Source organism: Anabrus simplex, chromosome 9 (assembly GCF_040414725.1).
Source record: "Anabrus simplex isolate iqAnaSimp1 chromosome 9, ASM4041472v1, whole genome shotgun sequence".
NCBI lineage: Eukaryota > Metazoa > Arthropoda > Insecta > Orthoptera > Tettigoniidae > Anabrus > Anabrus simplex.
Window position 1 is genome coordinate 42,733,566 of NC_090273.1, and position 25,317 is coordinate 42,758,882.

The 25,317-nt window shown below is 36.3% G+C and overlaps 1 protein-coding gene across 3 annotated transcripts in view; it reads left to right on the forward strand.

Annotated features, from left to right (window-relative positions):
• Galk (N-acetylgalactosamine kinase) overlaps nucleotides 1–25,317 on the forward strand; it is an 81,390-nt gene that overhangs the window by 52,963 nt on the left and 3,110 nt on the right. For all 3 annotated transcript variants that reach the window (XM_068229214.1, XM_068229213.1, XM_068229212.1), the window contains 4 exons: nucleotides 55–212; nucleotides 10,633–10,773; nucleotides 17,332–17,446; nucleotides 20,159–20,357. In XM_068229214.1, coding sequence (XP_068085315.1) covers nucleotides 55–212; nucleotides 10,633–10,773; nucleotides 17,332–17,446; nucleotides 20,159–20,357 — 613 coding nt within the window. The remainder of the gene's footprint in view (nucleotides 1–54; nucleotides 213–10,632; nucleotides 10,774–17,331; nucleotides 17,447–20,158; nucleotides 20,358–25,317) is intronic.

Here is a 25,317-nt window from a genome sequence, read left to right on the forward strand (position 1 = left end):
CTTTTTATCATGATTAATGTAATGAAATATCTTCTTGTCTATTTGATTTATTAGGCTCAGCAAAACATATAAGCTTCAACCCACTGCAAGTTGAAGATATTAAATTACCAGTTGGTGCTACATTTGTTGTGTCTCATTCCTTGGCAAAACTGAACAAGGCAGAAACATCTGATTTCAATCAGAGGGTCAGTGAATGCCGCTTAGCAACTCAGGTAAGTTAAACATTAGAATCATAGGTAATTAATTTCATATTATTCCATATTGAAGAGCAATATATAATATAAAACAAAAGCTAAAAGTTTTCCACCTGTTCAATACTGTTTATTGAAACCTAAAAGAAAAAAGGTTTCATCAAATATATGTAACTTTTTTAAAGGTTACAATAAATAGTACTGAATAGGTGGAAAGCGTTTAGCTTTTTTGTTTTATATCAAATAGAATGTTCCTCAGGCCTAGTTCCAAAATTATATTTGCCATTAAGACATTCAGTAAAATGAAGTGCTTAATCCTTTAGCCTTCCATTTTGCTCATTACTGGTTTATGTGCTGTGTTGATTTAAAAGAACCCAGAATCAAGAAGGAAACATCTGCTTCTTTCTCTTCAGAGACAGTTTTACTGTAACTTCTATAGTTATAAATAACTTTAGAAGAGAAAAGAGTAGTTTCTTGTCCAATCGACTCTGCCCTGTGTGAAGATCATTCCATGATCTAGGTTGTTCAGTTACAGAATAAATATTAAATACGACAGATATTATTTTATAACTGTTAAGCTCTTCAGTCTGCCAAAACTAATTTTGAATAAATAAATTTATTAACTACCTGGAAAAGAAAACATCGTACCAACACAGATAGGTTTCATGGTAGCAATGGGATAGGAAAGGGCTAGGAGTGGGAAGGAAGCGACTGTGGCCTTAATTAAGGTACATTTGCCTGGTGTGAAAGTAGGAAAGCACAGAGAAACATCCTCAGGGCTGCCGACAGAGGGGTTCGACCGCCTTATCTCTGGAATGCAAGAGTGATAGCTACATGACCCAAACTGTGCAGCCACTTGCTCGGTGATGGCAGGTTTTGCAGCAGTTGTGTTTACAGGGGAAAGCTCCAGAAAGGAGTGGAGGTTGATGTGGTTCATAGGGAAAGAGAATGTTTTTGTGGTTTGGTGGGTGCCTAAGTGTGACTGGGGCTTTTTGGAAGGAGATCACCGGTGTGGGGTGAAGGTGAGAAAAGTTTTTATGGAGACCTGGAAGATAATGTGGTTATGCCCCATTTTTCCGTATACATATATACAGGGTGTATCCAAACATTTATAACAAAATATCAGTGGAGTGATTCTTGGGACACACAGCTGTGAGCTTGTATTTGGGAGATAGTGAGTTTGAACCCCACTGTCAGCAGCCCTGAAGGTAGTTTTCCATGGTTTCCCATTTTTACACCAGGCAAATGCTGGGGCTGTACCTTAATTAAGGCCATGGCCATTTCCTTCCCACTCTTAGCCGTCTCCTAGCCCATTGCCACCATAAAACCTTTCTGTGACGGTGTGATGTAAAGCAACTTGTCAAATAAACAAAAAAAAAAATTAAAGATTCCTGGGAGATTAAAGCAAAATAAATGTTCTGATGAACATATTGTCCTAAATGCGCTGATACTGAGTTACATGTGACAGAGTTAGAGGATGTACATTGGCCACATCCCCGATGCTCAAAGTGTCCACCACGTGCAGCCTCAAAATGAACTGGCAAGATGCTCAGATACCTGGGTCCTGTTGAACAGCTGCACAGGCATTATTGATACTCCAGTCCAGGTCATTGATAGTTTATTAACTTAATCATCATGGTTTGATTTTATAATGATCTGTATTGACTGCAATGCCTACTCCAATAAGTACACCTTTAATAATTAAAATCAGCCTTGTCAATACTCGGAGTTATTTAATTAATTATTTGTTATCACCTCGTACACTGTATATGTTTTGGGGATCTTACTGTCCTTTTCCTCAGCGTTTTTATCACACTACTAATTATCTCTTGGATCTCTTTTATTATTACACATCAAACACCAAAGTTGAATATGTTGTTATCCATACATAAACATAATTGACCTTGACCTTAGCATTGGGTAACATGCCTGTCAGTAGAACACCAATATCATATGAGGATCAATATCTTTCTCCTCTATTTGCAAAATGGACAATTATTATTTTTGACACCCAAGTCTGAAACTCTATCAGTTGTTCTATTTAAAATGTAGTGCATTCACTTTGCCCTTGACCTCTGTTGATTGTCAAGGCCAATTTTTTCCAGTTCTTTATTGTAGTAAGTTGGGTAGTTTCTTCCTACCATTTTTCAAGGGTTTTATTTGTGACTAGCAGTTATCCGCGGCTTCGCTCGCATGGATTTTGTAATTTGATAAAAGTAATCATTCCTCAGTATTGTACTAAGACATTATCTGAAAATTCCTAAAGTAGTAAAACTCACTGAAAAATTGAGTTTCATTGTACTCCAGAAACTCTTTGTAAACCACGTTTGTGGTATTGCCTTTTGGGGAAAAGATGACCATGCGACATAGAACTGTACATGTGAGAAACAGTCTTCTCTCAAGTTAAAAATATAAATTTAAAAAAATGTTTCCTTATTTTTAGAGGAGATTCCAAATACTTTACCTATTTCCACACCTGTAACATCTTCAGTTTTCAAGATATAAGTAATATGAATAAAATGAATTCAACCCCTTTAGCGATCCTTCTCCCACCCCACGTATGTGGATTTTCCGAAAACAAAAAAAATACATGTTTCTTTATTTTTAAAGGAGATTCCAAATACCAATTTTCATGTCTGTAACATCTTCAGTTTTGGGGATATCCAGTAAGTATCCTCATAAAAAACAATTCAACTCATTTTCACTTCTTTTCACTTCCATTAAGTGCCTTTTCCAATTAAAAAAATGTTCCTATATTTTTAAAAGACTTTCCAAATACCAAGTTTCTTGCCTGCAACATCTTTTGTTTTTTTTAAATATAAGTATGTTCATACAAATAATTCAGTTTTTCAAGTGGATTATCCAGAAACAAAAGAATATGTGTTTCTTTATTTTTAAAAGAGATTCTAATTACCAATTTTCACATTTCCAACATTTTTAGTTTTTGAGATTGAAGTATCCTCATACAAAGAATTCAAATAATTTTTCAATTCTTTCACCCCTCCCCCACCCCCTTAAGTGGATTTTCCAAAAACAAAACATATGTATTTCTTTATTTTTAAAGGAGACTAAAAATACCAATTTTTCACATCTGTAACATGTTCAGTTTTAAGATACCAGTATCTTAATAAAAAGAATTCAACTCCCTTTTCAGTCCTTTTAAGCCCTCTCCTCAAGTGGTTTTTCTGAAAATAAAAAAATACATGCTTCCTTATTTTTAAAAGAGATTAAAAATACCAGTTTTCACATCTGTTTCTGAGATATACTGTAGATATGCTTATTTTTAAAAATTCCCCCCCTTTTTCAGTTTCCCTTAGGTGGATTTTCCAAAAACAAATTATCTATGTTTCTTTATTTTTGAAAGAAATTCCAAATATCTATTTCCACGCCTGTAACATCTTCAGTTTTTGAGATATAAGTATCCCCATAAAAAGAATTCAACCCAATTTTCAGTCCTTCCCCCACCTCCACCTAAGTGGATTTTTTCAAAAATAAAAAATACATGTTGATTTTTAAAGGAGATTCAAAGTACCAATTTTCACATCTGTAACATCTTCAGTTTTTGACGTACCCTCACAAAAAAATTCAACTCTTTTTTCCACTTCTTTTCACTCCCATCAAGAGCCTTTTATGAAAAACAAAGAATAAAACATGTTCGTGTATTTTTAAAGGACTTTCCAAATACCAAGTTTCATGTCTGTAAGATGTTAAGTTTTTTACATATACTGTGCATATACCAGTACTCATTTTAAAAATTCACTTTGCACCCTACTCGGGTCCGAACGGGTCACAAATAACTCCTGACAGCTTGATGTAATCCCAGGGTATATCGTATAATCAGAAAAATCTTAAAATTTTTCATATGGTTTCGCTTTACGTGGGATCAGAAAGAAAATGGTTCAGACATACGCAATAGTATTCGAACGATCGCCTTCATCCAATGCTAATGTTAAAACTTTACCACTGTCTGCATTCATATATACGCAAGCTATCAGTGATATATAAGTAATAATAATAACAACGTAAACGTTTCCACCTTTTCAATACTAAAATATATTCACAAAATTATAAATTACACGGTACTAGTTTCGACCCATCTAGGGGTCATCATCAGCCGTATTGGAGCAAAGATCACTTTTGGCGAAATCCTAAGAAAATGTTACAGTATTTTAAAGAATAACAAGTGAAATGAGATGTTATTATGGTAATAGTTAATAATACAAGGAATATACATACTAAGAGGTTTTTAACAAAGAATAAAGTATAAATGGGGTGTTGTAAAAATTATAATCATGGAAATCAGTAAGTTCTTGTATTGAAATGAAATATGGCTTAGGAAGAGGGCTTAAGGTGGGGCTGAAGGGTGCGGGAGAAAGTGTAATTGTCTTGGAAAAGTACCTTTGATTAAATTTAGGATTGAGTTTAGGTTGGCTGCATTATTGTTTCTGAGGAAAGTGATAAATAGATCGAAGAGTATGTTGGGTTTCTCTGAAATTTCATTGAGATTGTGACTGGCATTAAAGTATTGGTCTAGGTGTATGTAGTAATTTTCCATTATGTTGAGTAAAGGGCCCTTGTTTGCTAATACGAGGATGTCCATGTCTTGTTCAATATTGGTGAAATTATGGTTATAATCTTGCATGTGTTGGCCGATGGCTGAAAACCTGTTGTATTTTATTGCGTTAGTGTGCTCGTGGTATCTGATAATGAAGTTTCTCCCGGTTTGCCCGATGTAGGTTTTTTTACAGGTGGTACATTTGATCCTATAAACTCCTGATTTTAAAAAACTGCTATCAGTGAATCAACTTACAAACTAAGATTAAGAATTAACTATCACTAAAAATTAACACTCACTGAATTATATAAAAAGAAATAAGGAACCACATTTATTTAACTAGATAAATGCCCTAAAGAAATGAGAACTATTTTGGGAATGAGCTACAATTATCACTACATAGAATAAGTTATTAAAAAATCGTAAGTTAAAGTCAGCGCTGGCTTATTAAAAACAAAGATATAGCGTTACATAACTTGAATTGTTTCTGAAATGAAATCAAAAGCTGAATTACTGTCCATAATTATTCTTGAGACATTATATGTATCACTGGTATATGTTCTCCAGCTGCAATCATTACATCATTATGAAAATTATAAGTTTCTTCTCAAAATTACATCACCACTAAACAATAAAATCTTAACTCAATCAAACGGATATCATTTTGAAAAATTATTCAGTAACGATTGACATGCTAAGGCTTTACACCCCTAATGCATGCTAAATCCGGCACCTAATCTATCATCTTCCTATTTAGTAACCTTTCATAAAATTCTAATTCAACTATTCAATATTTTAAAATAATTAATCTTCCTATTTTGTCCACATAATTCTTAATTCATATATCTCTGGCTCAATATGCATTTATACGTCGTATTCTCATCAAAATCCTACTGTGCAAGTTAATTCGTATCTGCAGTGTGAATATTTCAATACTATGTTTCGCGTCTACTTAACCACATATGTATAATATGTCATTTATCTCGCATTTCATACGTTTCGAGAATGTGTCTCAGAACTCTCATACCTCCATCATAACAGCTGTCTTGACATTACATCACCTTCTAAATCTCGGCTAAATATGAATATTCACAATCCATACTTTATATCTGGTCGGTCCCGTGGTGTATTTCCTCTTAATTATTCGCATTGTTTCATTAGATCCATACCTTCCACATATAACGTTTATCTACCTCCTATATATACCTTGTAATTACCACAAAACGCAATATAATACTTCATATCACTTCATATAACTTGTTATTACCTTGTCCGACCATCAATTATTATTATCTCAACTACTCAATGTTAACTCTTACTTCACATAACCTTTAATACATACCTTGCAATTACTGATATATAGCTTTCTTAAATACGTCAATACGTGTTTCCCATATCCAATTCCTTTCAATAAAATCACGATGCAAAACCTTACATATGTTACTAGTGCTGCTAATAATAATATCGCTCTTCAAGGAGTACTTGATTTCCATCACTCTCTTCTGACGCGCAGTCCTTCTGTGACGTAATCTTTAGATACATACATCGCAAGATTTATCGATATCCTTCAACTTATGATAATTCTTAGCAATCAGCTGTTATGTTGTGTCATTCCTAATCATATTCTCGACTACTTCATTGACTTATTTGCTCAAACACAATGATCCAAGCGCGAGATATACATATAATTCTACACTGCCTTAATATAGCATTAATATCTTAAATATCACACACTTCACTGCATATTATCACTTGCACACTTAAATATTATCATTTCTAACATATATTCAATTCCACTGCATATGCAAAAAGTAATATTACTTAAGAATTATGATACTAATTGTAAGCACTTAGCTCGTCTCTCGTTACTCCGATATCAGTTATTCTCCTTCGGCCCGTCACATGGCTAGTTTTGCGGTCTGGATCTGAGGTTGGGCTGGACTCCCCCTCCCATTCGGAACTGGTCTTGCTAGGCAATATCCATCTCTCATCTCGGGTAGGTCATCTGTCCGGATGATACCTCTCTCCAGGTCGGTCCATCTTGAATGCTTAGCAGTTCATCATCTTCTTCGTAAGACTGCCAACAAAGTTAAACATTTCCGTAGAGTACATAGTCATTTTAAAATTCTTATCAGAATAATATTTCTCTCAGATTATACTTCTTAGCCTTCTTCTGCATTATATTTGGCTAACTCTTTATAATTGCGTATAATATATATTTTTATTTTCTTCTGAGAAAATCTTTAGATTCAGCTTAATTATTCTTCAGAATTATTTTCTTTTCTTCTCAGCTTCTCCACCAATAAAATAACTTTCTCTTAATTCTTTTCTTCTTTTGCAGTTCATACAATACTTCTCTGCAATATCGTTGGTCTTGCGCCTCGGGTTCCCAATAAGCGTATTTGATTTAGGCTCCGCTTATCTGGACGTATTTTATCTATTCACAGTGTTTCTGTGGGTTGATTATCCCGTTTTCTTCTTAATCAATCTTGTTTTTCTTTATGTTTTTCCGCTGAAATCTAGTCAAATTTCGTCCTTTATGTAGCGCGAGTGCAATCCACGCTTTGTCTTTGCGAGTTCAATTTTTCATGTGTATTTTTATAATAATCTCTTCTATTCTATTTTTTTTTAAAACATTCTACTTGACCTTTGGTTGTTCTGCACCGCCTTCGGAATACATTCGTTCCCAGTTAGACATGGCCTCCTATTATATCTCGATATCATGATTTCATTGTGTATTCTTTTTAGCTTGAGTGGTTCATACCTTCCTCCGGCGCCATTTTTGAAAACGTCTAGAAAATGCAACGGGCACAACTTGATTTTTCAGTTCTTTTCACCCCCTTAAGTGGATTTTCTGAAAACAAATAAATACATTTCCTTTATTTTTAAAGGAGATTCCAAATACCAGTTTTCACATCTGTAACATCTTCAGTTTTTGAGATGTAAGTATCCTCATAAAAAGAATTCAACTTCTTCTTTACTTCTTTGCACACCTCTTCCATCTTAAGTGGACACTCCAAAAAAAAAAAAACCTGTTTCTTTATTTTTAAAGGGGATTCAAAATACCAACTTTCACATCTGTAACATCTTCAGTTTCTGAGATGTAAGTATCCTGAAAAACAGAATTCAACTCCTCCTTTACTTATTTTCGCCTTCCACCTAAGTCGATTTTCCAAAATAAAAAATACCTGTTCCTTTATTTATAAAGGAGATTCCAAATACCAATTTTCATTCTATAACATCTTTAGTGTTTTAGATACAAGTATCCTCATACAAAGAATTCAATTAACTTTTCAATTCATTTACCCCCTAAGTGAGATTTACAAAAACAAAAGAATACACGTTTCTTTACTTTGAAAGAAGATTCCAAATACAAATGTTTATGTCTGTAACATCTTCATCTTTTGAGAAATAAGTATCCTCATAAAAAGAATTCAACTCCTTTTTCACCCCCCCCCCATTAAGTTGACCCCCCACAATGCGTGTTTCTTTATTTATAAAGGAGCTTCCAAATACTAATTATCATGACTGTAACATCTTCATTTTCATGTATCCTCATAAAAATAATTAAACTCCTTTTTTCACCCCTGTCCCCAAGTTGATTTTCCCCCCCAAAAAAGTGTTTCTTTACATGTAAAGGAGATTCCAAATACCAGTTTTCACATCTGTAACATCTTTAGTTTTTAGATATAAGTATCCTCATCAAATAATCAACTAATTCTTTCACCCCCTTAAGTGGATTTTCTGAAAACAAAAGAATAGATAATTCTTTATTTTTAAAGGAGATTCCAAATACCAATTTTCACGTTTTTATATATAAGTATCCTCATACAAAGAATTCAACTAATTTTTCAATTCTTTCAACCCCCTGAAGTGGATTTTCTGAAAACAAAGAAATACGTATTTATTTTTACAAGAGACTCCAAATATCAATTTTCACCTCTGTAACATTTTCAGTTTTTGAGATATAAATATCCTCATAAAAAAGAATTCAACTCCTTCTTCCAGCCTCCCCACTCCCCGTTTAAGTGACCTTTCATAACACAAAAATACGCGTTTCTTTATTTATAAAGGAGATTCCAAATACTCATTTTCACAACTGTAATATCTTCAGTTTTTGAGATGTAAGTATCTTCATAAAAAATTTCAACCCCTTTTTCAGTCCTTTATATCTCCAAAAACAAAAAAAAATACATAATTCTTTATTTTCAAAGGAGATTCATAATATCAATTTTCACATCTGTAACATGTTAAGTTATTGAGATTTACAATAGATATGCTGATTTTTAAAATTCACTCGAAAACATATACATAATGCTTGTTCCTTTACTTTTACAGGATATTTTAAATACCAATTTTCATGTCTGAAATACGTTACGTTTTTTAGATATACTGTAGATATACTTTCAAAAAACGAAACATACGTGATTCTTTATTTTCAAAGGAGATTACAAATACCAATTTTCATGTCTGTAACATCTTCAGTTTTTGATATATACAGTAAGTATCGTCATAAAAAGGTATTCAACCCCCCCCCCCTTTATAACCTTTTTTCACCCTACCTTAGGGGGATTTTCAAAAAAAAAAAAGTTTCTTTATTTTTAAAGGAGATTCCAAGTACCAAATTTTACGTCTGTCAACTGCTAAATTTTTGAGATATAGATATACTCAATTTTATAACTCACCCCCTTTTTGCACACCTGTTCACTTCCCTTAAGTACTGAGCGAGTTGGCCATGCGGTTAGGAGCGCGCAGCTGTGAGCTCGCATCCGGGAGATAGTGGATTCGAACCCCCACTGTCGGCAGCCCCAAAAATGGTTTTCCGTGGTTTCCTATTTTCACACCAGGCAAATGCTGGAGCTGTACCTTAATTAAGGCCACGGACACTTCCTTCCCATTCCTGAGCCTTTCCTGTCGCATCGTCGCCATAAGATGTATCTGTGTCAGTGCGAGGTAAAGCAACTAGAAAAAAAAACCGTTAGTGGATTTTTGAAAAACAAAAAAATAGATGTTTATTTTTAAAAGAGATTTGAAATACCAATTTTCTTGTCTGTAACATTTTCAGTTTTTGAAATATAAGTATCGTCATAAAAGGTATTCAACTTGTTTTTTTTTTACCTTTATTCACCCCCCCCCCCCCCCCCCGTAAGGGGATTTTCTAAAAACAAAAAATGTGTGCTTGTTTATTTTTAAAGGAGATTCCAAATACCAATTTTCATGTCTTTGAACTGTTCAGTTTTCGAGATATAGATACACTCATTTTAAAAATTGACCCCCTTAGCGACCGAATATCCAAAAATCCTCCCTTAGTGAGCACCTGCATTGTAATATGAATGTATTCATTTCTTTATGTTCAGTAGTTTTGGCTCGGCGATGATGAATCAGTCAGGACAAGTTATTTTTTATATATATATATATAGATTATCTTCTTGATTGAGTTAGCTGCCAGAGGTTTGGTTCTCATGTAGGTACTAGTGGCTTGTTTTTTTTGGCCAGTTCATTGCTTTCTACTTCTACATGTGTGGGGATCCATTGTAAAGTGATGTTTCTCTTTTTCTGTATTCTTTCATGCCTAGTAGAATATTTTATGCTTTATCTGCAGCTAGTTGAAAGTTATTTGATATACTGTTATCCCCTTTTTTTTTAAAATGCTATTTGTTCGGGGCGTCGACCCATGTTGATCTTTTGCCCCTTCTGGCACCATATTGCATGAACCTGCGTGTAATTGGAATGGCGGTAGTGTGGAATGTTGTGTGTGAGGAAAGGAAGATATCTAATCCCTTTACTTGTGTCTTTTTAATGTAAAATGTTAGAGATGTAATTTAGGTGTATACATCCTTCTACTATACATTTTTTTTCCTGTTGAATTGGAACTTTTCATTACAGGTGATAGCCAAGGCAAAAGGTTTAGACTGGACGAAGTTTACGGTGCTAGCAAGTTTGCAAGCTGCTTTGGGTGCCAGTCTGGATGAGATGGTGGACATGGTGCTAAATATCCTGCATGAGGAACCATACAAAAAGTCTGAGGTATAGTTGGTGATAGGTTGCCTTTATGGCACATATCTCTTGAGAAAATCATGCTGTTTTTTGGGTTACTCTGAGAAAGTTTTTCGCATTTTGACTTCTGCTATTTCTTCACCACTAACTCCCTTTGGGCCATTAGTGAGAATCTGAAGTCTTCATTACTTGTAACTCTACCCCAAACAATATAACATCCAGATGAAACAATGCTCTGTATGGAAAGGTGACCAAAATTCTACTAGCCTGAAATTAGAAACTTATTGATACTTTATTGACAGGAATATCATTCAGTTTTTCATGATCTTGGTACAATATGAGGGCAGATCAAATGTAAATGGGAATTATTTTTTAAAATTTATTGCATCAACCAAAGAAGTACACATATAGAGAGCACTTTTCTACATAGGGTCATGCCTTGTGATACACATTTTCTCCATCGGATTGGTAAGTTTTTGATGCCATCCTGATAGAAAGAAGAGGGACGTGTGTGGAGTCAGTTGCACACAAACTCTTCTACACTTGCATCATCATCGAACTGCTGTCCTCCTGGGTGTTGTTTGAGTGGTCCAAACAAATGGTAGTCGCAGGGCGATAAATCTGGACTGTGCGGAGGGTGTTCCAGAGGTATCCAGTGAATTTCCTCCAGTTTTTCCCGCGTTAAAACAGCAGTATGCCGCCTTGCATTGTCACGGAGAAGAATGACGTTTCAGATCAGTTGCTGGCGTCGCTCGTTGCGATACGCAGCTTTTGCTTCATCCAAAAGGTGACAGTAATAGGCTGCATTAATTGTCCTTTGTTCGTGAAGAAAATCCACCAGCAAAATCGTCCAAAAAATGGTTGCAAGCACCTTTCCAGCAGATGGGCGTGTTTTGGCCTTGACCAGACCTGCTTCGTCTCTTCACTGTCACTCCATGCTTGCCTGCTTGCTTGCTTTGACTCTGCGGTGTAATGATGCTCCCAAGTTTCATCATAAGTCATAATACGATGCAAGAAATCCTCTCTTTCCTCCTCGTAGTGATGCAGGAGTCTCTGACAAACTTTGTGGTGTAAAGATTTTTATTTCTGGTTGAGGAGACGAGGAGCACACTTGGCAGACAATTTTCTGAAATGGAGTTCACCTCGGATGATGGTTTGAATACTTCTGTGACTTATTCCTATGGCTAAAACAATTTGTAAAATTTTTATTTGCCAATCTTCACCAATAATATCACGAATGGCAACAATGTTGTCTGCAGTGATGCTTATCCGTGGTCTCCTTTCGTGAAGATTTTCCGCATCTTTTCTTCCTGCCACAAATTTTTTAGCCCACTCATACACTTGAGTCTGCGAAAGTGTTTCTTCCCCAAACTGTGCGCGGAGCCGTATCAAAATTTTGGAAGGTTTGGTCCCTTCTTTTGCAAGAAATTTGATAATGATATGTTACATAACAGACGTGTGTACCTCTTGCTTACCCATGGTGTACTGAAACAGCCCAGCTCTCCACCGTCATTCACACACGCAAACTCCTTTTCCAGACACCCGCACCAACGTCCTGGCAAAGCTCCGCATTCGAATTATTACTAACAGCAGTGGTACATTCGAATTTCCGTTTATATTTGATCCGCCTTCCTATAGTCATCTTCTCAAATTTGTGACTATAGATTATAATGTCCCGACTGCTTATGTGAAGCAGCAAGGACTGGAAACTCACGATATCTTTGTCGAAACTCTAACCATCTCATAAGTATCTTCAACTAATGTGAGAAAACTACTGGTATGTGTACACTGTAGACTTCCTGAAAGAGGCCATGATTGAAAGAAAAGAAAACCAGCAAGATCTATTTTCCTGTGATAAGCAAAAGGCATACAGATCCTATGATACTATAGTCACTTCTCCACTCCCTAGGAATACAATGAGGGAAGCATACAGTGTTTAGAGTTATTGTGACTACAACCTTTTGAAATTGATGTATTACCTGTACTGTAAAATATGTGTGAAGCTCAGTGTGGAAATACTTAGGGAAGGATGGATATTCTTCTTCTTCTTCTTCTTCTTCTTCTTCTTCTTCTTCTTCTTCTTACATATCCTTATTGGATGTTAGCTGTTATCAGTTCAATCTTGATTGTTGTTCTCAGCAAGTCGGAAAATGAGTGGAGGTATGAGTACGTGCCATTCTCATAGATTCCATAGTCATTCTCCTCCCTTCACTTTTCCTTTGTAAGATACTTATAAATTTTTATTGTTATAGCCAAAGTACTCTAGTTTCTTCATTGTCTGACTCGTTGGCTGAATGGTCAGCGTACTGGCCTTTGGTTCAGAGGGTCCCGGGTTTGATTCCCGGTCGGGTCAGGGATTTTAATTGTGTTTGATTAATTCTTCTGGCTCGGGGACTGGGTGTTTGTGTTTGTGTTTGTTCTAACACTTTCGTCTTCATATTCAGACAACACTCTACACTACCAACCACCACATAAACACGCAATAGTGATTACATCCTTCCATATAAGGTTGGCATCAGGAAGGGCATGCGGCCGTAAAACAGGGCCAAATCCATATGTGCGCCACAGTTCGCATCCGCAACCCCACAGGTGTGGGAAAAGCAGTAGATTAAGAAGAAGAAGAAGACTCTAGTTTCTTTATTGTGATGTTGTGCATGACCTCTAGCTCTTTGTTCAGGTGTTGGTTGTTGGTTACAAGGAAAATGTCGAGATAGAGGAGGAGACTAAGGCCAAAGAAGTAATAAAATTTACATATGATAACAATGACATTTACAATAAGATACAAAAGTTGAAAACTAGAAAAGTGGCTGGAATTGATCAGATTTCTGGGGATATACTAAAGACAATGGGTTGGGATATAGTACCATATCTGAAGTACTTATTTGATTATTGTTTGGTCGGAGGAGTTATACCAGATGAATGGAGAGTTGCTATAGTAGCCCCTGTGTATAAAGGAAAGGGTGATAGACATAAAGCTGAAAATTACAGGCCAGTAAGTTTGACATGCATTGTATGTAAGCTTTGGGAAGGCATTCTTTCTGATTATATTAGACATGTTTGCGAAATTAATAACTGGTTCGATAGAAGGCAATTCAGTTTTAGGAAAGGTTATTCCACTGAAGCTCAACTTGTAGGATTCCAGCAAGATATAGCAGATATCTTGGATTCTGGAGGTCAAATGGACTGTATCGCGATTGACCTATCTAAAGCATTTGATAGGGTGGATCATGGGAGACTACTGGCAAAAATGAGTGCAATTGGACTAGACAAAAGAGTGACTGAATGGGTTGCTATATTTCTAGAAAATAGATCTCAGAGAATTAGGGTAGGTGAAGCTTTATCTGACCCTGTAATAATTAAGAGGGGAATTCCTCAAGGCAGTATTATCGGACCTTTATGTTTTCTTATATATATAAATGATATGAGTAAAGGAGTGGAATCGGAGGTAAGGCTTTTTGCGGATGATGTTATTCTCTATAGAGTGATAAATAAGTTACAAGATTGTGAGCAACTGCAGCGTGACCTCGAAAATGTTGTGAGATGGACAGCAGGCAATGGTATGATGATAAACGGGGTTAAAAGTCAGGTTGTGAGTTCCACAAATAGGAAAAGTCCTCTCAGTTTTAATTACTGCGTTGATGGGGTGAAAGTTCCTTTTGGGGATCATTGTAAGTATCTAGGTGTTAATATAAGGAAAGATCTTCATTGGGATAATCACATAAATGGGATTGTAAATAAAGGGTACAGATCTCTGCACATGGTTATGAGGGTGTTTAGGGGTTGTAGTAAGGATGTAAAGGAGGGGGCATATAAGTCTCTGGTAAGACCCCAACTAGAGTATGGTTCCAGTGTATGGGACCCTCACCAGGATTACCTGATTCAAGAACTGGAAAAAATCCAAAGAAAAGCAGCTCGATTTGTTCTGGGGGATTTCCGACAAAAGAGTAGCGTTACAAAAATGTTGCAATGTTTGGGTTGGGAAGAATTGAGAGAAAGAAGAAGAGCTGCTCGACTAAGTGGTATGTTCCGAGCTGTCAGCGGAGAGTTGGCGTGGAATGACATTAGTAGACGAATAAGTTTGAATGGCGTTTATAAAAGTAGGAAAGATCACAATATGAAGATAAAGTTGGAATTCAAGAGGACAAACTGGGGCAAATATTCATTTATAGGAAGGGGAGTTAGGGATTGGAATAACTTACCAAGGGAGACGTTCAATAAATTTCCAATTTCTTTGAAATCATTTAGGAAAAGGCTAGGAAAGCAACAGATAGGGAATCTACCACCTGGGCGACTGCCCTAAATGCAGATCAGTATTGATTGATTGATTGATTGATTGATTGATTGATTGATTGATTGATTGATTGAGTACTTCATTGTTATGTACTCTGTCAACCCATGATATTCTGAACAGGTGTCGGTAACACCACATCTTGAAGGTTCAAACTTTTTTGGTAGTGTTTTCTGTCGGGGTCCAGGTCTCAGGACTGTAAAGTAAGGCAGATAACATTGAAGTAAACTGAGACAAAGATTAATATTAAAGTTCCTGTTACAGAGGATTTTACTCATTCTCTTGAATGCACTCCTTGCCTGTTCAATCCAACCTAATTTCAACAGCATTGCTCCAGCTGTGATCAAGTGTGCAACCAAGAAGGCCTTGGACTTGCTCCAGTGATGTGTCAACCACTGCCAAGTTAGCATGTTTGCTTGCAACCATTACTTTGTTTTTTTTCGTGTTTAAATGTAGACCTGCTGCAGCATTGTGTTCAACCACACAGTTTAGTAATGTTTGTAGATCTTCAGCACTTGTTGCCAGCAGAACAGTACCATCTGAATATCACATATTATTTATTGTGATCCCATTAACAGTGATGCCCTCCAGAAAGGATGGATAGATTTGGATTTGACAAATGAGACAACTCCAAGAAACCTATAGCACTGTGTACTAATAAACATAATTTGAGGAATGTTTTACACCACTCTAAGGACTTTCAGCCATAAAGTGAGCAACAGATTTCCAGATGGCTGATAAATCACATCACACATCAAACATAACTCTCCATTAGTTCAAGTTGGATACAGAAAAATAGAGTGTCAACATTACAGTATATTTTAATTAATCAGAGAGGAAGATCTTATGTCAGAATATTTATTTTGCATCTTTGCAACCTACTACTGTATGTGAGTATGTATCTTTCCCGTCCTTAACATATCTGTGGGTGACGAGGCCAAGGCTAAGAAGTTGTTACAATAATAAAAGCCACCTTTCCAATACATAGTAATCCTTTATATTTAAGATAAAACCATTAATAGATATTAAAATGAGGACATGTTTCACTCATGCTTTGTGAGCATCATCAACCAAAATAATCTAATTCAAGGTAGGTCAGGGCCCTGATCCCAGTACATATAATGTTAAAACATCTAATAATACAACGATAAAACTAATTACAACAATTTAAAAATGATCAGTAAGAGTATAATATGTCTATTAAAACATTTAGTGACCATTAAAATAGCTTGAAGTGAAAGTGAATGATATGAAATGTTAATGATACGTTGTTGTGGATGATTATTCGTACGGAATGGCCAGGCCATGCGATCAGATGAAGGTTAATTTTTCCATATTTTGTGTTAAGACATTTTGAGGCATCTTTAATGCTTGTCATAACCCTGTTTTTTCTGCTGTCTATTTCAAAAGGTAGACTTGTTCCATTGCAGTACCTGTATTGTCATCCGCCACTGTAGCATAACGGTTAGCACTATTACTGTCATCCTTAGAGGCCGGGGTTCAATTCCCAGTACTGCCCAATATTTAAGAATGGGAGGGGGGCTGACATGTAGTTAAAATGGTACACGCAGCTCACCTCCTTTTAGGGGTGTGCCAGAAAAGAGCTGCACCACCGCGGGAAGAGGACACAAGTTTACTTTTTATCTGTATTGTCTGATGAAAATGAAAACCTACAACCTGTTTTTCAGTCTTTGACCGGGTCAGGAATGTAATGAATGAACTATATATAGGCTATTATTACAATGGGGTCACCATTCCCAAAGTGATTTTATTAATGATTGATAAATGCCATGAAATGATAATGGAGAGTGTTGCCGGAATGAAAGATGTCAGGGAAAACCGGAGTACCCGGAGAAAAACCTGTCCCGCCTCCACTTTGTCCAGCACAAATCTCACATGGAGTGACTGGGATTTGAACCACGGTATCCAGCGGTGAGAGGCTGACGCGCTGCCGTCTGAACCACGGAGGCTCTGTATTGTCTGACAGAATAGCTAAATTACCTGCTAAGTCTAAACTGTTCAGTATAATTTATTATTGTTAATGTTATTACCATAATGATCATTATTATTATCATTATTATTATTACAGAGCTGAAGACAATTGAACACGAAGCTATTAAATTAATCATATTAACCTGCAGACCATGATGGCTCATCATTTGAAATATTTTTTTATTTTTGTGGTGAAGTTTAGAAAGGTGGTCCTTTGAACTGAAAAAATGTTTTACTAATTGTGTTGGAAGAAGTTGTGTGTGATCAAGAATATTATTCAGAGTATTTATTTGTTTTTTGTTTTGTAGATTTGCAGTTTGCTCGAAGTTGATGAGATGCAGCTGAATGAAAAGTCATTAGCTAAGAATGTAATCAATGCCAAGGAGTTTAAATTGCAGCAGAGAGCACTGCATGTATTTCAAGGTGTGTCTTTGTTCTCCTTATATTAAAATCTTTTAAATCTACTATAAATATTATAAGATTAGCTAATAGCACAGAGTTTTGTATACATTAGTGTCTTACAAGTTCACTAGTCTTACAAGTGAAGAATTGCACTTCTCATGCTTAACACATTAATGAGAGGCTACGTTAATTAACGTAGTTTCGTATTGGTGCGCGGGCACCCGGCTACATAAATTAACGTTTTCTCACATTGCTTCATTCTTGTGTGATTTTATCCTCTCCACTGTTTATTAATCGAATTATTTCATGTTGTTTACAAACTAAAGTCTTTGTTGATCGGATCGGATATATTCTTTCCTTGACAATGCTTTCGTCACAGTAAGTGTGGTTTCGTAACACTCAGTACCGCATGACCGAGTATTTTGTTAGGTGTCAGCATGGTGCGCCATAGCAAAGACAGCTTGAACGATGATGAAATATTTCTAGAATTGCATGTTGATGGTTTATCTGATGTCCCCAGTGATTGTGAAAGTGTAAGTATTAGTGATTTTGAAGATGTGTGTCCGTCAACATCAAGATATACGCGCGGAAGTGAAAGTGCGACATTCAGTTCATACGAGTCTGTTGCTGGCAACAATAATACGAGTGAAGATGCCAGTGATAGTAGTGACAGTCAGGTTGATGGATGACAAATAAGGATGAAAACAGAGTCCTAGAACCATTTATATGTTTTATAGGCCTCGCTTATACAGCCAGTAATTCCGCAAGTATCCTGGAGGTAGTAGATCTTTCCCTAGGCGATGACTTGCTTCAGCTCCTTGTGGAAAAATCAAATCTCTATTATGAACAAAATTCCGGGAGGTGTAAAACCTCCCCGAAATCCCAGAAATGGAAAAATATAAATGTGATGGAAGGAAAAAGTACCCTCAGAAGCCCTGCAGAGTATGAGCTGCACATAAGAAACGCAGGGACACAAGGTACATCTGCTCGGCTTGTCAAGTTCCCTTGCACAAGGGCAGCTGCTTCGCGCAATACCACACTAAAATCAGGTACTATAATCACTGGTAAGTGCTCTCACCAGGTTTCAATAATTTATTCCATGTCATTTAAAAGTTACATGTATTTATATTTCATCCTACTTCTTAAGCTAGGTGTGCTTCTGTTGCCAGTCCACAGGAAAGAATGGAGTAGTGCGCGCCCGGACAACAATGTGTTAAATTCAACTTGAAATTCCAGTGACATCCACAGAATGTTTGTCTATCAAAAAATGCAACAATTACTGTCATAGTATATACACTGGTACTGAACAAAAAATTGAGTGAATTTCTCAACAAAACATTTAAAAAGAGCAATGAAGCAAGCATAAGCATAAGCATTTTTACATACCTAGTCAGTGGAATGTACAAACTGACATTATGTTTTAGAATGAATAGTTCAGAAAGGGGACTGTGTCGTGATAGACAAAAGCACTAAATCAGAAAAAGATTTTATTGAAAATGGGCATGCTCAACTGTTTTCTGAATTGCTTACTGAAAACAGTTAAAAGCTATGATAAATTTGCATATCCCTTGAGACGACCCCACGTACCCCTAGTGGTACGCGTACCACACTTTGAAAACCTCTGCACTAGGTAATAACCAAACAATACACACAGTAAACAAATAGAGTTTTTTAATATCATAATATCAAGTTATAACAAAAAACGCTTGTCAATAGACAGTAAGATCCAACACTACAAAACTGTAACTTTGCCCAAAGCCACTTATGCTTGCGAAAATAATCTCTTATTTCTTTCACATCTTACGATTACCAGAAAACAGGATTTTACAACAACTAGTGATGAGAAATCTGGGAAAGAAGACCGGAGGGCATTGGATCAAAGAAATTCAAGAGGATCTCAAAACAGTTGGACTCGAAATTACAGATGCAAAGAACAAGAATAAAATTATCACCCTTCTTAAGAATCACAAATTTTCAACTGAAATGATGAACAGAAGGCCTGTAAAGATTTCAGACGAATTAAGAACACTGCAATCTGAACGAATGAAGAAGTACTGGGCAGATAAGAAGAATCAAACAGTACAACCTTCAAAGAAAAAGTGTATATGGAAGTCTCAAGTGGTACAGTGTGGCCAATAAAGTTAATAATAATAATTAGCAAATAGTGATTTTTATAAATTATTTTAATCTGATTTCTTTACCATATCAATGTCCGACTCGTTGGCTTAATGGTCAGCGTTCTGGCCTTCAGTTCAGAGGGCCCCGGGTTCGATTCCCGGTTGGGTCGGTGATTTTAACCTTCATTGGTTAATTCCAATGGCCTGGGGCTGGGTGTTTGTGCTGTCCCCAACATCCCTGGAACTCACACATCACACATAACACTATCCTCCACCACAATAACACGCAGTTACCTACACATGGCAGATGCCGCCCACCCTCATCGGAGGGTCTACCTTACAAGGGCTGCACTCGACTAGAAATAGCCACACGAAATTATAATTATACATATCAATGCAAGATAATTCTTGGAAATTTCACTCTGTGTGTACCAACTATGTATTGAGCAAAAAGGGAAAGTTAATTAGAAATATATTTGTTTAAAATTTGCAGTTATCCAAAATGAGGAGGAACATTATTTTTCTTCTTATGGCTGCATGGGGATGAGGGGAAAGGATAAAATCTCGTGTTGTTTGTGTAAATACTAATCTGTAAAATTTTTATCTGTTACTATAGAGGCAAAGCGTGTTATGATGTTCTGCCAAACATGTGAAAAAGAGGAAGATAGCCATTCGGCTATTAAAATGTTGGGTGAGTTGATGAAGAAGAGTCACATCAGTCTGCAAAAACTTTATGAGTGCAGCCATCCCAATCTGGATAGGTTGGTGGCTCTCGGAGAGGGACTGGTTGCAGGAACTCGGCTGACTGGGGCTGGGTGAGTATATTGTATTGTACATTAAAATCAAGGTATGTGGGGACTCAATTTTTAATCCTCCTTTACTTAAATTTTTGTTTTCTATGTGAAATAAGTTACCTGCTACCACTGGTATTGCAGTGACTCACAAAGCGATAAGTGTCACACTCTTTGTGTGTCTTATCCCTGGATGTTGAATGGAATTCAGAGATGTATAATTGGTCTAGATGTTTGATAATTCTGTTGTTTTCTTAAACATTTCCTAAATCTAAATGCATGAATACTGTATAACATTGTAAGGAATCATTTCCTTCATCACCAAAATATCAGTAAACACAAGCAGTGGTCAGATGATATTGAATGAGAGGTCTGATAAGATGTACACCGACCTGTCGAAAGAATTGGAGCAAACTCAGACGTTTTAGATTACACGTTCCGCTCATGCGTAATGGTGGTTGCATATGTTGCAAGACACATTTCGAGTTTGAATAATTCACGCCTCTAGTATCCAAGTAGGTGTACCTACAGTAGCTGTCAGTTTCTGTATTTAGACTACTCATTCGTGTACTTTCCGCTGCATACATTGCCAGAATGCATAATTATGTTATACTGCGTCAAAATACACCTCGGTAGAAAAGAAAGAAATAACTGCCCTAATCACTTGTTGACACGTATTTATGGAGTGGAGAAGGCCTGTGGTTGGCTACTCACATACTCGGCACAAACAACATTCAGCTCAGTCTGTCTGTAGGCCGTTGATAAACTTAACCATAATGGATATTTTATTGGTCCTGTACTGACTTGTCTAAATCTGTTAAAGAAACTATTTAAAATAGTTTATGTTGGATCCACCTTGTCAATACACTTTTAATGATTGAAATTTTTTTTTTAAATCATACATGTTTCAGGAACAATATCCATTCCCTTCATCAGTGATGTTAAATCAAGGTATAAAAAACAGTATAACACTATCTTTTTTGTTTCTTACAATTTAAAGATCTTATCCTAATTCACCATATCAATGAACAAACTACAGTAGAAGTCCGATATAGCGAGTACGGCATATAACGAGAACTCCGTTATAGCGACGACTTTTTTCTGTCCCTTCAAAATTCCTATATTAAACTGTGTATCGTCCTTCGGTTACAGCGAGAACCCTATCACTAGCGCATCCGTTATTACGAGCGATTAAGCGCGCGCGATTTTTTTCCGTTACCGATATTTATGCACCCCAGCGATGATACTGCATGTGATCGATTACCTTCGGCATCGTTTTCTCGCTATGTGCACTAGCGATTTCTCTCATCGACATTCGAAGGCGATGCGGAGTCGATTAGTAATATCCATCGACAGCTGTTCCGTAAAGAAAATTCGAAATAAAGGAGAACATATTTTCGTAATAAATGCGTAAATAACGTGTCCGATAACGGTTGTTAACTCGTTAAAAATTAAGGCCGACTAAACGACCGCTTAATTTTGAGGCTAAATACTTCAATTAAGAATGGGATACACCTCGAGATATGGCAGAGGGCTTAATTGATTTCAGAGGTTAGTTTATATTTTGTCGCGTCTGGTTAAATTACGGAAAGGCTATTATGAAAATTTATAGCGAGAAAGTTATACTTTCTCTATTGGCGCTTGATTTTCATCATACGTATAGTACGGTTAAGTTAGGATACGTGACGCTGTTTGAATAAGAAAACTGAAACGTTTGCAACAAAATGCGATTGATCATCTTCGGTACCGGTACAGTACAGTTTTCTCACTTTGTGCATTTGCGAGCTCTCTCGTTGACATTCAAAGGCGATGTTGGAGTTGATTAGTAATACCCATCGACTGCTGTTCTCTAAAGAAAATTCGAAATGAAAGAGGATAACACGTTTTCATAATAAATGCGTAAATAACGTGGCCGACAGCAGTTGTTAACTCGTTAAAATTAAAGGCTGAAATAAACGATATCTTAATTTTAATGTTATATACGGGTATTAAGTAAGAATGTGATACACCTCAAGATATGGCAGAGTACATCACTGATTTCAGAGGGTATTTCATATCTTCTGGCGTCTAGTTACGGCTATTTACATGTAAATTTTTCGCGAGGAGGTTATTTCTCTACATGCGTTTCAAATATGTTTTCATGATAGGCTACATATAAGGTTAGGTTAGGTGACGCTGTTTGAAGAAGAAAGCTGAGGTGTTTGCCACAGAAATCTCTGGAGTGATACCGTATTTCTCCGAATCCAAGACTTTTTTTTTTCTTTTCTCAGAATCTCATGCGAAAACTCAAGGGTTGTTGCAATCGCGGCCTAACAGTAAGTTAATGGATACCACTGGCAACTACCGCGGTAACCACGCTGCTGCTTTTCACACGCGCACAGAGCTCGTTGACAAACTACCGCCTCTTTACTACACATTGCTAGCCGCGAAAACCGGTTGTACAGTGCCTGTGTGTTTTTCAAATCTGCAGAATGGCATCAAAACATTCGACCCTTCGAATTCTTAGAAAAGCCATGACTACTCAGTGACAGTGCCATAACGCGTCTATTGTACATGACGCTTAGTAAAATTAAGGTTTATAGACAGCAGGAATATTTTCGTGATAGATAGTCGTATTGTAAAGATACGTGGAAAAGGTATTGCCGGCAATTTTTCAACGGGCTCTAGTCGATAATATGATGCCAATTTTAAGTTAATGTTTATTAAACACTCGGGAATTTAGAATAATTGTGCAGCCGCAAGAAAATACGGCATAGGCCTAACTAAAGCCAATATTTGGCGTTAGCGTGAAGACAAAGAGCTAAAAAAATGCGTACTGTACAAAAAATGCATTCAGTGGTCAGCAACAAGGACGCTTTAAAGAAGTAGATGATGAAATTGTGAGGTATATGCACGAAAAACGCAAGGGCGGAATGGCCATACCGTGGCGCAATAAACTTGTTCGTTGACTTTCAACGTTCGCGATTAGGCCTATACATCACTAGCCGCTGAATTTGGCCGAACCCGATAAGCGAGACGTGCGTGTAGCGGTAGCCGGTTATATTTGACGCTGCGTAATAGAAGTAACAGTTTTATAGACAGCAGGAATAATTTCCTGATGGATCGTTGTATTGTAGAGAGGCATGGAATAGGTATTACCGGAACATTTTCAACGAGTTCTTTTCGGTATTATGATGCCAATGTTAAGTTAATGGACCTCAAACCCGCGGAAATAAAGAATAATTGTGCAGCCGCAAAAAAAAAAAAAAAAAAATACGGCGTGACGAAAGTCAATGTTTGGCGTCTAAAAATGCGTAGGCCTACTGTACAACAAGGCATTCATATGATTTTACAAACTTCTTTTTGAGCCTGATATCAATTTTTTGAAGTATTCGGAGAAATACGGCACTATATTTTTTCAGAATGAAATTAAACATACACTTTCACGTAGTATCGGATTACAAAAAAATTACAAACAAGTAAGCCATAGTGTCGATATCTGCGGAAACGCAAGTTTTGAACAAACTGATTGCCGTTTCATACCGATTTTAATGTGCATGAAGGGTTTTCCGCATTTTATACAAAATCGGATATAACGACAATCCGTTATAGCAAGTGAATGTTTCGCTGTTACGAATTCTTGCTATAACGGACTTCTACTGTAGTAAAATATTATGAAAACATACCATTAGATAAAATTTAATATTTTTGATGAATTAAATGAGAATACCTAAATAAATTTAATATCTTCAAGTTTTCTTTTTTTCTTTCTTTTTTAAAGACATTTTTAATGACGTGGAGTTAATACATTTGGCCCAAAAGGGAAAATTCATGAATGTTTTAGAAAGTTTAGAAATTTATATCGCTCAAGAGAATGACTTTGAATCAAGTTTAAATGAAAGAAGTACAGAAGAGAACCCATTATATAAACTAGCATTTGATCTTTAAGGAAGAAAAAGAAGAAGAAAAGGGAAAACTTGAGGATCTTAAATTTATTTAGTTATTCTCATTCAGTTCATCAAAAATATTAAATTTTATCTAATGGTAAGTTTTCATAATATTTCACTAGTTTGTTTATTCATTGATATGGTGAATTAGGATACAATACTTCTTTAAATTGTAAGAAAAACAAAAGATAGTGCTATATCATTTTTTGTTCCTTGAATTGACATCACTGATGAAGGGAATGGATATTGTTCTTAGAACATGTATAATAAAATAAATAATTTTCAGTCATTTAAAGTGTACTGACAAGGTTGACATAACAAACTATTTAAAATAGTTTATTTAATAGATTTATCTGTAGGCCTACAACATGCTGGTGGCCACACAATGCGGGGACAATGCTCTTGAGATCTCTCAAAATTTCTTGCGAGAAATAGTGTCTGCGTTATTCTCAAGAAATCTCGAGACCTCGTCTCATACTGCCCATAACTACTTGGCAACGACAGATAACATTGTATTTTATTCGGTGCCTCCTTATTAAATCGTTCCTCATACTGTTCTTCAACATGAAGCAAACTCGGCCCAGTCTGATGCCCCACTCCATATACTAGAAATAATATTCCATGATAAACACCTTCTCCTGTTGTGAGAACCATAATTGCAGAAATCAACACAATACTCATGATGTCACAATGTCAAGCCATTATTTACAATAAATACTTTGTAGATAGTGAAACGTGGACAGCAGGTGAGCAATAAATTCAGTATATTTTGTTTTGCCGCATACCGTATATCACTTCTCACTTCCATAGTATGCTTTTTCAGTGACCCCTAGGCCATCTATGACAGCTAATGGCAGAACTTTTAAGGATCCAACCAGCCATTAGGCTGAGTACTCGACATACATACAGGGTATGTTGTCCCTTTAGTCCCAGTTCCATAAACAGGATTTTTTTGTTTTTGTTTTTGTTGCTATTAGTTTTATATTGCACCAACTTGTGGACAGATTTATGGCAACAGTGCAATAGGGCAGGGCTAGGAAGGAAGTAACAATGGCCGT